This window comes from Colius striatus, chromosome 8 (assembly GCF_028858725.1).
Source record: "Colius striatus isolate bColStr4 chromosome 8, bColStr4.1.hap1, whole genome shotgun sequence".
NCBI classification, from domain to species: Eukaryota; Metazoa; Chordata; class Aves; order Coliiformes; family Coliidae; genus Colius; species Colius striatus.
Window position 1 is genome coordinate 33,777,677 of NC_084766.1, and position 16,346 is coordinate 33,794,022.

The following is a 16,346-nucleotide window of genomic DNA, read 5'->3' on the forward strand; positions in this document are numbered from 1 at the left end:
AGATATGAAGACTCATCTCCATAGGAGGGAGTTGGATATGCCTGGTTTCATTTTGCTCTGCTTTACAAATTGCTTTGAGCACTTTTCTCTTTACAAAGTCAATTTTTGTAGCTGCTACTTATATAAAACCTGGTTTTGGAGAAGTTTAAGGCCCTCTTGGCTTTGGGAAATTTACAGTAAAAGAAGCTTTTGGCCGCTATGCCTCTGTGTTCTGGTTCCACGGGCTTATTAGGTAAAACCAATTTGCCGAGTATAGCCATGAAACCGCTCCCTGCATCTTCTCTCAGTGGCTGTTCTTTCACTCCTTGTAAACAAACCCTGAAATGTGTCAAGTCAAGGCAAAGTTTCCTTGGAATTCTTCTGTGACTTAAACTAAGAGTCAAAGGACAGTGAAGGACTCTATGGAAAAAGAACTATGGTTTAAGTGAAGAGACAATTTATGTAGGCTAAAAAAGTTTTTGAAACTTCTTCCTACAAGCAAAGACTACAATCTGTGCTGCTTTCAGTGCTGGACAAAACATACCCACACAAATAATTAATGTATAACAGTGGAACCTCATCATTTTATTTTGATGCTCTTAATTTTAAAATAACAATCACAAAACTGTGGGATTTTTTTTGTTTGTTTGTTTGGTTTGTTGGGGTTTTGTTTGTTTGTTTTAAGAGAGCAAAATGACATGTGAATGAAATTAAATCGGTTTGGGTAGAATGAGACATTTCTGGTAGAGCTAGGTTTTTAAGCTTGACAATCAAATCAACATACTGGCAATCTAAAAAAAGAAAAAACATGTTTCTGTTAGCCCATCATGTTTTATGAGTAAGTTTCTCTTGGAGATATTCTCTAAAGTTATCTGTTTTATCAGTAGTAGGAATTTTCTGAGCTGCTGCTTCTTGCTTTGTGATCCTGCAAATACAACTGTCATTCTTCAAAGTCTGAATCTTGAGACACACATTCTGCATTTGATATCTGGCATATACTTTCTTCAGTATAAAACACCTACTAAGTGATTTCTTTAATCCCACAGTATCCTTTGCACATTTTTCACACAAAAAGATAAAATGACAATTTATTCTTCCACAGTAAATTTATGAAACTTTTATGGAGTTGTAGAATATTGGGTTTAAAAAATATTTTTCCTAAGGCTGTGTTTATGAAGGTTGTTATTAAAAAGCTGTGAGGTAAGATTGCAATATATTATAGTTCATGCATGCTATACCTTAATTAACTGTGGAGGAAGTTTTAAATCAGCAGAACTCTTCTGGAGTTTTTGGCCATCATTTCCAATTGTGAAAAAATTGTCTTTTTATTTGTTATTTTTCAGTTTCACAGAGTTTTTGGATCCATTCCAACGGGTTATCCAGCCAGAAGAGATTTGGCTGTATAAAAATCCTCTGGTGCAATCAGACAACATACCTACACGTCTTATGTTTGTAAGTACTAGTTTTGTTGATGATTTGATAGCTGTAAGTTAAGTACACTTTCATTTGCTAAGGAGTAGGAAATCTGTCAGAACTATAGGATGTTCCTTTGCCTCTAATGACAATTGTTTTCCAAATCAGGGATGTCCAAAAAGGCAAAATCCAGGAAGTCATGGGGAGTTTCTAAAAATCAGCATTAAGAGGTGACTCAATTTATAAATGCTGATTTCACATTCTAACAAATGTTATATTATTAGAGATTAGAGAATTATTAGAGAAGCTTTTTAAATTACTTGGTTGGGTGACCTGACAAAACCTTGCAGGTTCTTAGTAGGTTAGGTGCTTAAATTTTGGAACCTGCTCTGTTTTAAGCATGTTAGGCACTGAGATATTTGCCTCTGAGTACTTTTCCTTTTCCTCCCCATGTAGACAAAACCTTTGTTTAAGCTTCTGCCAACAAGCATACAAAATATATCATAGAGCTGCTCTGCTGACACAGTTCTTCTGGCTCTCCCCATCACAGCTCATGCTGACATGCAGACTGACTGGCTGATTTTGGTGGTTTATCCGGTTATCAAAAGGAATGGTTTTTATAAGCTTCATTAGCCATGACTGACGTTCATAATAATCTACATCTATAACTATAAGGGTGCAGGAAGATGGACCACTACAGAAATACTAAGAAATTACAGATCTAGTTCAGGCTATTGAAACAAGGACATTAGTCTTTGCAAAAGCTTCATCAGTCAAAGTGGAGGTTTGGCAGAAATGGGCATGGCAGGTGAGGTCAAATCCTAGTACTCTAATTTGAAATCATCGTTTCCTGTGTCTTCAGTGAAGCCAGGGTTTTGTTTTTCAGAACAAGCCTTGAATTCTGAATAAATGTAAGTCAGCTTACATAATTTGTCTTCGTTGTTTTGTTTTGGTTTTCAAGACCCAGGCCTTCAGTTACAGAAGCTTATTCATTAAGGAACATCTTGAAGCTTCTTCCAATTTGTGAGGTGAGCTTTTGAAGGTTCAGGGACTGAAGGCTTGGTTTTAGATTCAGGAACATATTGTTATACTGTGTTAGGAAGGAGCTCTATTAAGGAATCATTCTGCCTGGATGTGTAAAAATACATGTGTTTTTGTGAAAAGTGAGACAACTATGTAAAAAAGAACTACCCATAAAACTGAACTTTAAACTGGTGTGCTAGGAAAGACTTTTGAGTTTAATTCTGCCATTTTATCCTTATGCTGAGCATTACTTTGCTACATGGTTTCTCTGATCTATAACTGAAGAGTTCAAGAACCAATAGTGAATCAATTCACTGTAGTGGTGAAACTTTCTTGAAACCAGTTGGGATAATCATTAGTCCATCCTCTAGGCAGTTCTCTGTACTTCCCAGAGGCTACTGCCTGATGTAGGATATGTGTAGTACATTTCTGTTAACCCCTTCCCACAGAGATAGCTTTTGGTATACTTCATGGTGAGTGTAACTTCCAAGCAGCTCTGAGTCAGTGGTGTTTGTATAGTCAATGTTCTCTTTCTAGTTCAGACTGTGGCATCTCAGTAACTCAGTAAACACCTTCTTAAATTAAGCAACAGATAATCTCCGAATGATTGTTCTTATTTCTTTAATTTAAAGGAAATAAAAAACCCACTCTAGCATTGCTCACAAACTTTTATTGAGTAGAAAATTTCCTGCCCCTAGTGTTTTACTCTGCAGAAACGTATGCCTGTGGCTTACCAGAAAGCAATCTCTAAGATTTTATGAACTGCTGGATTATTTTATATGGTGAGAGATTTGAATTCAAGGGAAATGTTGAGAATACTTAAAACTCAGATCGAAATTAGACAAAGCTGACTTCTGCATGGGTAGCAAGCAAGCCACAAGGACTGGAAAGACCTGGGCCTTGTTCTGTCTCTGTCAGTGGGCATTGCTTGTATTGGAAAGTGTAAGATGCTGTCAGCTGGAAGTATGTGGGAGTCCTTGTAACTGTAGTATATCTCTGGCTTGCCAGGATGAATAAGGAATGAGAGAGATTTTGTCCATGTTTCAAAAAAGCAAAGCAATATTGGAATATTTTGCTGCTGGAAAAGAAAACATTACTGAGATACATCTGAGGAGAGTATTGCTCATTGGACTGTTGCCAAATCTGTTATGGATATGAGCCATACAGATTCTTTTTGCAAAATAAAGAAAAAGGAACCTTTAGCAAGCCAAACTTTATATGTGCATTTTGCTAATCCTTCCAGCTAATGCTTTTGTATAAGGAACAGCAATGTACAGCAAACATGAATAGCTCTTCATTTCTCTCAGAAACCCATATGCTTGTGAAATATGAGGAAATCTGCAGTTTTACCAGATTTCTGAAGATTGATTGTGAAGTGGTTTGGAACAAGTTGCCACTTGAATCCTATTCTTTGTTCATATTTTCTGCTGCTTCTGCTTGTTCAAAAGATTTCTAACTCCATTAAACCACCACTATAAGCCTGTCAGCCTGGCCATATTTCTTACGTGTTCTTCAACAATGGAATGCAGATATCTTTCTCCTTCTCTCTCCTGGTTTGCTTTTTAGAATGAAACTATTAATTCTAGGTTTTGCTTTAACTTTTATATTTAAAGCTTTCACTCTGTCTGTAAAAGCTGAGATGAAACTATTGCTGAGGTTAGAGAGAAGTGAACATTTCTGGGCTGGTAATGTGGCATTGGTATACTAAATATCACATACACTGTAGACAGAGGGAGTTTTTAGTGGAGTTGATGCATCTTTTTGCACAAAAGCTGGTGTCTGCCTTTCTAAATGTAAAAAAAGGGAACAGACTGTTTTAATCTGCATGGCTCACTGAGTTTGATATTTTGCAGATGCACGTGAGGAAAATCTGCTCCAAGATGCAATACCTATATAACAAATAGACTGCATTTTCATGGTTTTCCCTACTCAAATGTTCTAAAAGCATCAAATGAGGACCACAATTAATCTGTATTATAAAAAGAAGAGTCACACATCTTCTGTCATAACAGATCTCTCCTGTCTGGTTTTTATTTCAGTGGGGCAATTTAAGAAGTAAAGCACTGTTCAGCCTCATTAAAGATCTTACTTTAAGCCCTGGCACCCCTTGTACCATATACAGCTTAATTTTTCACTTCATGATTATAAATGCTTTTGAAAGACCTCACTTTGCTTTTGAAGAAATGTGGTTGTGAAGAGATTTTGTAGATTCCAGAGAGAAATTGGTTAACTTAGACTGGAATCAGCAAGATGCATAAAGGCCTCCCTTGCCTACAAGTTGCCGTTTACCTCTAACATTGAAAGTCTGATGAATTGGCATCAAAATCATAGCTTCTATGGCAAGCTGCTAATGCAAAACTCACTGGTATTGTGCTGGAGAGAAACTGGTATATCTCTGTGGAGAAAGACAATGTGTACGTGCTCAGAGGGGACAGACTGAAGTATGTAGATGCTGCACAAAGTAGGATGCTTCTTGGATAACTGAATGTTTTGGATGACTGAAACATAACCATAGTCCAAAGTGCTCTGTGGTAATGGAGATATGTTAATCAAGTATGAATTGATGTGCAGATGCCATTTCAGGTTCCTTGTAGGAGGAATCCTGTCCTAAAGCAAGAGAATGTGGTTCTGCTTAACCAATGAGTGTACTTGTAGATGTTCAGGTGTTCTGTTTTTGAACAAAATAAAGCAATTTGTTGCACATATCTGTAAATGAGTCATACAGGCATGACCATCTCAGTGCATTCAAGAATGATAGTTTAAAAGGAAACAAAAATTCAAGATCATTTTAAATGTCAGAAAGTTGGTGCTGAAGTCTAACATGTGGAGTAGGGTCTTACTGAGAACACAGCCTGCATGGGCAGCCCTCTGGAGCCATGCTTAGTGTGATAAAAATGTACAAGGTCCCTATGGATCACTGTAGGAATCTTGTGGACCTTAGAGACTGTTCTATTTTCATTTATGAAGCTGACATTTTAAATGTAGTTCCAATAAATTACAAATCAATTATAACCCACAGTAATATTACAATTTTAATGTATTTGTTGCCCTGTAGTTGCAAAGACCAATCATCTCACTTTGCTTAAGGTCAGGAGTTTGATAAAGATCATTCAGCTTCCCAGTTTCAGTGGCACTAACTGGAACTAATTGTTAACCAATTGTTCTGAAAGCAAATTGATGCTCTCACACATGATATTTGTTATCTCTTACAGGCAATTTCGTTCCTTACGCCACTGGCAGTCATTTTTGTTGTGAAAATAATCCGGCGGACAGACAAGACTGAAATTAAAGAGGCTTTCTTAGGTAATGGATGTCATAATTCAAGATGGAAAATGTGTGGTAGTTCTCATTCCCATTGAAGTATATGCTTTAAAGAATGCCTGTTTCTGTTACAGTCCCTCACAGTAGTTTTCAGTGCAGTTATGGTAGTGAGACACCTCACCAAAGGCCTTTATATATATTTCTAAATGTACAAAATCTGTGCCTTAATTCCACAATCTACCTAGCAAGGCCCAGACTTTGATCAGCAGAGACAAGACCATCTGAGAGACTGTTCAGATGTATATTTTTTCTGTCAAAGCCAATCTATTACTTACCTCTTATTTATACTTGCAGCTATTTAGAATAAGGGGTTTGACTGGAAAGTCCTGTGAGACTCAGCTGCTAGGTGTGGGAAATTACTCTTCTCACTGCTTTCTTTGACCTGCTTCTGGAGTTAACTCTTCCCCACTGCAAAATCTGTGTTCATGGTTCAGCTTTTCTAATGACAAGCTGATGTTTCATCCTAAACTGACGGTGGAGTTCACTTAATCCTGGACTGTGTACTGCTATGGCTTTGTTATGAGTGAGGTCTAATTACAGTGGTAGGCAGCAACTTTAAGCAGAGGCATAGGAAGACAATAGGAATGCTAAGACTTAAACTGTCCCAGCAAATTCTATCTGCTCCTATCTTCTGAACTCTCTTAGTGATATGCACCCAGATCCTTTTTACATAGGTATTGCTAAACACCAGAATAAAGGACTTTCACTGGCAGACCAATACTTTGAAGCACTATGAATTGCAAATATTTTTGAGGCAGCAGTCCAATGAGAAAATAGCTCATGTAGCTGATGTAATCAAAAGTTATATTACTGGAACTGTTCTGTTGAAAATCAGAGGTTTCCCTGATAGGATTTTTTTTCTAATGGGGAATAAAATTCAGTGACTGTTGTCACTGTAACAGAAAACTACTGTGTGGGCTGCAGCATGAAATGCATTGTAATTTAAAAAGACTGTGCACTGGATCCAAGTGCCACTGAAATCAAGGCAGAGATCTCCACAGGCTTTAGATGAGGTTCTGTGGAAAGTCTGGGGACTTGGCATGCAAGTACAAATGAACCAGATGATTCAGCCATACCTAGTATGACAGTTCCTGTTCTTTACTCTGATTTTATTAGGAAAATTGGTTAATTCTGGAAGTAAATGTAAGGGGGAAGTATCAAAGTTTTTACTCCAAATGTTCACATCTTTTTGAAATACAAATAAATAAAATCCAATTCTAATTTTAGCCAAAAGGCAGTTCTTCAGCATGAAAGTGGACTGTTTAATTGCATCACACAAACACATATATACATACATAAACACACATATGTGTACATATCTTATATATAGGTCTATAAAGGAATTCTCCCTGACCCAAAGAGTGTAAGATTTTTCACCTAGTAAATGGCAAAACTGATAAATGCAGGGCTTGTTTCTCTAACAGTTGTTTCCATCTGATGATTTATGCCTATGCAAATGTCATGATATGAAAACTAGCTCTGCATAAGGAAATAAGTTTTCTGAGGAGTAAAAGCAGAACAAAGTCAGTCATGTGAGTATTATGGTACTCTGGGGTCTGTCCTTGGTCTGGGTAATAAGTAAAACAGTAAGCTGTGAAGATCACTCAGTTTTCAATCCAGTTTCAGGTTTCAGTCTGTAAATCAAATGCTGTAATGCTGCAATTTGTAGCTTGGTATTTAGATTATTATTGTTCTATTTGTTCATTCTGTTTTGTAGCTGTTTCCTTGGCTCTAGCTCTGAATGGTGTCTGCACAAATACTATTAAATTAATAGTGGGAAGGTAAGTCTTGTTATGTTATAAATCATAGCTTTAACTGTTAAGAGAAATGAAGACAGATTGATAAATACAATACACCTTAATAAAAAGAGCTACTGCTGCTCCAAAGCACATTGAATTCGACTGAGCCTCTGGGAAGCTGTCCTTTGTGTGGTGCAGGTGTTCAACTTCATTATGTGACATTCGACTGTGGTAGGTGTCTGTGCCCTTGTGTTTCGTTATTTGACTGGTTGGCTGGTCCAGACAAATGAGGAGTTTGAAAGGAAGGTTGTGAGCAGAAATCAGTTCACTAAATTGGAAACACAAAAGGGAAGAGTCACAGCAACTTGGGAGGTTAGGATGCCAGTGCTACTGGTGTGATTAAACAGGAATCAGTTGAGCCTCTAGATAACTCAGGGACAGCATTTTGTGTGAAGCACATGTGGCATTTCCAGGTAACATCAAGATCCATGCCAGAACAAACCTTGGAACTAAGCAATAAGTGGACTCCTAGGTAGGCCATTTTTTTTAGGGAAGTGTACATTTGAATGAGGGGCTCAGAAAAATACCATCAAACAAAACCCTCTGGAAAACATTCTTTTTTAAAATTCCTTTTTCTCATTCAAAATTTTGTATAATTTCAACTGAGAAATACATATTTGACTTGAATTCATCCACTATTGAATAGTCCAGTGCTGCATTTGTTACTCACCTGTGTTGTATTTGGCACTTTAGGAATGCTTTTGAAATGTAATTAAGAATGTTAGCACCATCTTCTTCAGGTAGACAAGAACTCATTTTACTTGCACTCCAAGCCAACTAGTTGATCTGTCAGCTTGAATCTGTGATCCTTTGCCTTGCTTCTCTACATAGGCTGTTAGCTCAGAATCAGTATGACGCCTGTCAATCCTAAATGCTATCATTGAGTTCAGAGCAGGGTCAGGAGTCTTCTTCTCCCAAGAAGAAACTTGGGAGGCTTGTTCAATGCAGTTATACAGTCAGTAACAGGCTGGCATTAAAATTTAGTGGTTGTTTTGGTGCCAATCCCCTAAACTAAGTTGTGGTCCTGCTCTCAGCAATACCTGTGCAACTTTGTGATGTTGCTAGGTTACTTTGCCCTGTTGCTGGAAGTGCATTTAAGATTGATTGCTCTAGGCAAGAGTAACCCTGTATGTTCATTTTCAGAGACAACTCCCACTTGCAAGCTGCACTGGAAGCTTCCCTGAGAGAGCCTGCCTACAGAAAAGTGACCTTGAATTGAGGGACATGATTTTGTGGTGGACTCTGATCTTAAGGGTCTTTTCCAAATGAAATGACTGTGTAATTTCTCATGCTGTTTTAAGACAGGAAGAAAAAAACTCTGTATGTAATAAGCAGTAAATGTAATAATCACTTTGAGGTTTATTTGCTACTACAACTTCTATATTTTTAATATCCATGGTGTTTTTTGTAGACCGCGTCCCGATTTCTTTTACCGCTGCTTTCCAGATGGAGTAATGAACTCTGAAATGCACTGCACAGGTGATCCAGATCTGGTGTCTGAAGGCAGAAAAAGCTTTCCAAGTATCCACTCTTCCTGTAAGTTCATGTAAATGTAGTGCCTCTTTTGTCAAAAGCTATCCTATCTGTATTTTTGGAATTGCTGGGATTTTGTTGGGTCACAAACCTGTTTTTTTTCTGGAGGGGCCTGGAGTTCTGGTTTAGGTCATCACTGCCAGAATTTTCCTTCTGAAAATAAACTTGTGATCTTATGACATTTATTCTTGAGAACCACTTGACATCACCCATAGCAGGACCATCAGTAGAGCAAAGAACTCTTCAAAGTTAAAGAAAACAGTGTGGTTCTGTTGGAGTATCTGTCGTTATATTCTGTTGAAGTATGAAATCTGACAAGATGTGTTTGACCTGCATAGTTTTTGACAAGGTCTGGTTAATATCTTCAAAGTACTAGATCTGTTAAACTAAAGTACAAGTCACAAAGACACTTCAACTGCTTTCTTTATGGCAGGTTGTATGCTTGAAGGTGCAAGGGGTAGAAAGGAATACATAGACATCATGTTGAATCATTTTGCTGTTTATCCTAATGAACTGGGTGCAAAGTGATTAAAGAAGTCCTTCTATCATTAGAAGCTGTTGCAATATGCCTATAGAAGGATGATTCTTTCATTCCCTGCTTCCTTACTCTTTTGACAATATCCATTTCTGGTTATGGCTAAACAAGGGATCATTATCTGTATGGGCCTTGATTCTGAGGGGTTCTTATACTTCCATGTTCAGATCTCTACTGCCACAGGACCGGTTTTCCTGTGCCCAGGCAGAAGGAAATGGTAGCTCTGTTCCTGCTCAAGCAAGCAGAGGAGGATAGATAGAATATCCTAACTTTTCTGTCAGCCTGGCAGCGCAAAGCTGTAATGGGGAAACAGATGTATCAGTAGTATCTTATCTAGAGGTGCAGATGGACAGGAAGCAGCTACATTTGGCATAGTTTGGAGTGCCTGTAGTTTCTGTTCCTAGGACAACATGGTCACTCATCACTCCATTTGTCTTTTGGTCCTCAGTCTAGGTCTGATGGGTTGATCATTTACTCTTAGCTTACGTAGTGGCCTGACAGATGTTGAGGTGGCTTTATAAAAACTTGTATGTCTGATGTAAATAATTGTATTAACTCAGATGTTTACCAAAATTCCTTTGTCTTGAAGAGCTGACTTCTAGAATGTTTTATGTCAATTGTCGAAGAAAACTTGTTTTCATCCGTAAAATAACTTGATTACTGTGAGCTCTTTTTGGTTCTTTTGGCCAGTGCTGTTTGTAGCTTTGAGCTGCTCTGTTTCTGAGAACTTCCAATTGAGTACTTGTTTTTACTGGAACTTGTTTTGCTGATCATTTCTTTTAAAGTACTAACCTCAAATTACCCAATTGTGCAGAATTATGTATTGTAAACAAGTTGGATAATGAGTGGAATGAAATTCTGAGCTGGTCTTTCTCCATTTTTCTTCTGAGTCCCAGAAACAGATAAGGGACTAGTAGATATATTATCAGCTTTATAGTCCTAAACAATAAACCAACTTAACTGTCTCAAATGTTGCTTATAAGCTTTGATTACATTAAAGAGGCAATAACAGATCTTCAGATCTGATTGTCACACTTGTCTAACCAAGACTGCAATTACTTTGTCAATGAAATAAGTGAATTTACAGGTTAGCCCTCAGCAAGTGTAATAGTTGGTCAGATTTTCTTAAGTAGAACAGTTTACTCAGAGGTTGCAAAGTGTGAGTTGTGAGAGAGCTTTTGCATAGACTAGAAATACTGCATGGGTGGCTCGCTCTGCTTAGCCCCGGTACACCTGTTAGTTCTCTTACCAAGACTGCTTGTCACACAGTTAAATGCTTTATCCTTGTGCTACTGGGGCAGCCATAGCATGCATACTGAGGATTTAATTTTAACTGGTATTGGTTTTATGAGCACTGAGTTATGTTACTACAGCTCACACAAAATTCAGGTGGAGCAGAACGATGCCCAGTGTACTCAGATCAGAATTATGAGAAAAGCTTTTTCTATCACTAATGTAACATTAGCATGTGGCCAAGTTGATTATATTTCCCACTACAAAGACTTTTATTACAGTGTGATAAGAATGAAAAGGTGATACACATGCAGTAATTTTTATCTGTTGGTAAGTGGATGCTCAAGTGAGGCAATTCTGCAGCTGCTTCAAGCACTTAGCTGTTTGAAGGCTGATGTTACAATGTCTAAGTCTCAGACAAGTCTGTGTGTTTATAATGAGGAGAGTAACTATTTTAATTTGATAGTCTTACAGTGCTAAACTCCGCTCCTTCTGTGTAGCAAAATTGTTTAGAGACCCAGGATTGTCAGTATTATTTTGTCAAGAGCAGTTTATAGCTGTGATAAAAAACTTCTTTTCTTGCTGTAGCTTCATCCCCCACCAGAATGAAAAGTGAAAACCAGAGAATGTTATGGGAAACACATGATACTACCTTCTTGGATGTGTAAAGCAATGAAAACGTTGCCAATATAATAAATAATAATCAGAAAATTTGCTGTAATTCTGCATTTTCAATGTTTTGGTTTGTGTAATGTATGAAATATGCCTCCTCTACATCCTGCTCCTGTGAAAAATTATTCTCTTATCTCAATGTTAAAGACTTGTCCTTCCTTATTATGTAGGTAATTGCAAAATTTCCTTCCATAGATTCAGTCTAAGATATTTTCTTGTCTGTTTTCTCCCTTCCTTCAGCGTAAGATTGCCACTAGGTAAAACGAAGGAGTTTTGTCCTTTGCATTTCTGTCATCCTTTCTCTATTGTGGAGTTTGTGAAGCAGCACCCAAAAAAGGTTGTTGGGTTGTTTTTTTTTGTTTCTATTACTGTTTGTGGGTTTTTTCCCCGTTCTCATGGCTGTGGAAATATAAGTATTGAGGATGAGAGTTGACATAAACTGTAGTACCTCTCTTGGAATCATAGTTACAAGTTGCCCTCTACAATTTGGTATTTTCACTTTAACACATGAAGACAATAAATCACAAATAAAAGCTGCCAGGTAGGTCATAAAGAGAGGTTAGAAGCTTCAGTAGAGCCATTTTCATCTTCAAAACGGTTTTTCTTAAAGTATTCCTTGGACAGGCTGTCAATCAATTGCTTGGTTATAGCAGGATCTAAAACCTCATCCATGCAAAATGAGGCCTTTAACAAGAAAGTCTGTGGTGCTGTAAAAGAATGTTATGCTGTAAGAACGTTGTGCAGGGATGTATAACAAGAGTGACAGTTCTGACACCTCCAGATGGCCTGACCTGACCTTGTGTACTCAATGAAAATGTTGTGAACTACCTGTCTTCCACTTTGAGAGTCAACTTGTACTCTGAAGGAGAATATGTTGTCTTTATTAGAGCACAGATGATTTTCTTGGCTTAAATTACCATGTCTTTCATCTCCCTGTTCTGAGCAGTGCATGTAATACAAATAAGAAAAATGTATGGAGCACAAACTGTTCTGTAAAGCCAAAGAGTGACTTGCAGATAGATGCCAACTATTGTTGCCTGAAACGAGGCATTTTGTACCTAATCAAAACAGAACATTGACCCACATGAAGACAGTGGTGTTGTTACTACATTCTGAGCAGAACTCAACCTTCTGTGGCTGCTGAAAATGTACTTTGAACTGGAATACCTTATTCAAGGCTCCTGTCTCTTAGCTCTGTCTTTTACTATCCTTCTCTGGAAAGGCTACAGAGATTGGGTGACTCCTCTTGATAACTTTTCATAACAACTTGAGTTTAGAGAATCTATACAAGAAAAACCCAACATTCAACAACTCCATTGAAATTCACCCAGTAGTGCATGTTCTACTGGCCTTTTGGGTTGTTTGGAGCATATTTTGTCTCTCTTTCCAGTTGAACTGCCAGTGTATCTTGTTTTGAGGGAACCAACATTTAGGGGTGGGGAGCCAAGGCTCCTGCCTGGGACCAGTAGCTCAGAGGTGTTCCTGATCCCCAAATTGGTGCAAAATGCAATGTATGAATAAAGAGTATTTAACTGAATGCAACATATAAAAACTCATTGATAAAAGGGGAAATATGGTGAATGAAGACAAAACAGTTAATTGGATAAGCCAGATGCATGGCTGGAAGCTGAAAAGATCACTGAATGTGCAGGCGTGCATTATACTAATAGAATTGATAGAAAGCTTTGTGTAATTGATTTTTCTCCCTTTTTATGTGGTGACTGATGTCATTTGACATTTGCATCAGGCTGACAAAATCTTTCCACAAACAATTTATGAACCCAGAGTCCTGCAGTGTTATTTATCTGAAAATCAATAATACTTGACTCTTAATATTTGTTGTTGAAAAGTTACCATCATTCAGAAGCCTCTTGTTAATTTTTATTAATGCCTGGAGTGTTATTGTGCAGAGGAGGTGCATGGAAAATTAATGCTTATAACATCGAGTTTAGATCCAGTAGAACAATTGCAGGTAGAGGAGATATTCAGTGATGAAAAACCGGTAGGGAAATCAGAAGGGTTCTTTTCAATATCAGTTATTTGTTACTTTAAGTAGCTTTATGCATTTGCCAGTTCAAGGAAGATTTCACCGTGTGCCACTTTTATAGCTATGCCTACAAGCAGTGAGTATTTAATTGTCCAGTATTTATGTCTGGAAATAATAGAGAGAGGTCTGAGTTCTTACTTTTGTCTCAAGACTTGGAATTTTTTAGGATTTACCATGGGATCCTAAGGAAGAAAATCTGCTTTTTAGTCCATGATTTAGTCTTCAATTACCATTGCTGTAACTGGGTAAACTTCTTTGTTTAGAGAATATATCTAAATTTCTTCAGGGAATGTGTTCAACCTACAATCCATCAAGGCTTTTTTATGCACGAGGAAGACTGATTCCACTTGTGAATAGAAGACTATATGTCAAGTACGTGTTTAATTAAGGGATAGAACTACTGAGCATGTTTTCCATATGGGAGCTCACATTTCTAGAAAGCACGTAGAATTCATGACTTGAAGCTTGAATTTGTTGCAAAGGAAAAAGGGAGAATACTCTGGGACTTAAAGGATTTTGTGAGAGGTGCACAGTGGGACAATACCAGATGTATCTGTTCTCTCTAAAGCAGTCATTTATCAGGTATAGCTTTAAGAGATGCTACGTCCAGATTCCCACTGCACATCAAGGCTTAATTCTTTTCCTGTGCACAGGGAAGTGTTTTAAAGGACATGAAGTGATTATCTTCATGTCCTTCATTACATACCAGATTAAACCTTTACTCTTCAGGAGTGGGACATATAAAAAAAACTGTCTTCCAGCTCTTTGGCTGGTGTCTGTCACTGGGTGACAGACACCAGCTGGGGTGGTGGAGATGCTGGGGTGGATGGAGATGTGCAGCAAGTCACCCATCATGGCTGATTAGTTAGAAATTCCAGGGATAAAGAATGATGCCTTGCTAGAACCACACCAGTGCTTTATTATCTGCTGCTGACTTTGATTTTAAAACTCTCTTTGTTACTGCATTCATAGAAGCAGCAAAAGATTCATGATCAAATCTATCTGTTTCACAAGTGAAGCAAATGAGCTGCAGGAGATGATATTTATTATTTTAAATTATTAAACTGCTAAGGAAATGTCCAAAGCCATTTGGTATACAGAGACCTGTTTCATATCTCAGTTCAACAAGCAGTAGATGCTTTGATGTAAGTACAGCTTTGCAACAGCTACAAGACCTCTAGTATCATATTCTGATCTGCTTGCCATGCAAATGGTTCCTGAATAGATTATCTCCTCAAAATTTCCTAGAAAAAAAGTGTGAGATAATCAATATGGACTTGCTTTTAATGTTGTTCAGTCAAATCAGGTCATTTTAGGTGGGAAAAAACCACGCCATATTCCTAGAAAGTCAGATATATACGGACATGACTGTAGTAATGGAGTCCTTGTACAAACAAGTATGGGTAAATAGTAGTAACACAACACATCGCATTTAGAAATGCCAAGAATCCTCTGTGAATGAAATGCCAAGTTCTTGACCGTGTTTGCTTTCTTAGAGGAAGTGATTAATTCATGATATAACTCCCTTTAGGCTCTTATTCTACTCAAAATATTTGCAAGCAGATTGCAATTGCCAGAGTTTCGCCCTCAGCTTTATTTAGTGACTATTTTTAAATGTATTCTTTCTGAACCGATCAGGAATATTTAAGCCATGTTTTTCAGCTAAGGGATTGCTGTCACGCATTTGAAGTTTTGTGGAACTGGTTTTACTACCTTTAAGCTGAAGGGAAAAACGGGTGGCTTGGTGAGAGTTTAATTTGACTTTCTTGGAGCCTGTACTGCTTAGTGTTGGTAGTCAGTGTCAGATTGAGCTCATGAGTGTCATGAATACCTGTATATGTATCTTGAAATGGATGTGTCTGCTATGAATAAATGAATAATCACTTGCTAGTCTGGTTTCTATCAGCTTACAGTTTGATTGACAGAATTGTTAGGTTGAAAGTACCTCTGGAAATCATCAAGCTTCAACCCGCTGCTCAAAGCAGGGTTGGGAGGAGGTTCCTCAGGACAGTGGCCAGCTGAGTTTTGCATTTAACTGAAGATGCAGATTCCACAACCTTTGGCACAGGGAAATCTATTCCCTCACAATGAAAATGTTGTTTCTTGTGTTTAAATGCAATTTCCTGAACTTCAGTCTGTGGTCATTGTCGTCTCTCCATTTACTGGCTGAGAGGAGTCTGGCTTTACTTCCCACAGTACAGGACTCTGCACTTCTCTGTGTTGAACTTCAGGAGATTTGGATTGACTGTTTATCCCAGATAGAATGATCCCAACTGATGCCAGTGCATTTCACATCAACTTGATAAAAGACTTGAAAACCAACTTGATAAAAATTAGTCAGTTGAATAATATGGTGGCTGCAGAGATAATTACACTTACAATTACATGTTTGAATATATTCAGGTGAATAAAATCAATAAAAAAGTAAAATTGTCTGTATAAAATTGCTGTACCAGCAGCAAAATAAATAAAACACTTGATTTTCTTTTGCAGCTGTACTGTAGTTACTTAAATTAGTCTAAAAAGTTGACTTTTTTCTGAATTGGCCCATTGATTTTTATTTATAAAGAGAAATCTTATTGATTCCAGAGGTTCCTTTTTGCAAGGGAAAGTTAAAGTTTGAAAAAATTGTTTTGTGATAACATCTCAATTTGATTTGTACAGCTTCCAGCCTGAATGTTAAAAGTGCTGTACAAGAGCTCTTATTTCTTGTGTGTGTGTGTTGGCTTTTTCTTTTCTTCTTTGTATTATATTGACTGAGAGCTGTAGCAATTGCTGTTGAGTATAGCTG

General features: G+C 37.6%; 1 protein-coding gene across 1 annotated transcript in view; it reads left to right on the forward strand.

Moving 5' to 3' along the window:
• The window catches only part of PLPP4 (phospholipid phosphatase 4), a 50,943-nt gene that overhangs the window by 16,808 nt on the left and 17,789 nt on the right, over nt 1-16,346 (forward strand). The window contains exons 2-5 of the mRNA XM_062001903.1: nt 1,323-1,431; nt 5,628-5,718; nt 7,454-7,517; nt 8,947-9,071. Of these exons, the coding sequence (XP_061857887.1) occupies nt 1,323-1,431; nt 5,628-5,718; nt 7,454-7,517; nt 8,947-9,071 (389 nt within the window). The remainder of the gene's footprint in view (nt 1-1,322; nt 1,432-5,627; nt 5,719-7,453; nt 7,518-8,946; nt 9,072-16,346) is intronic.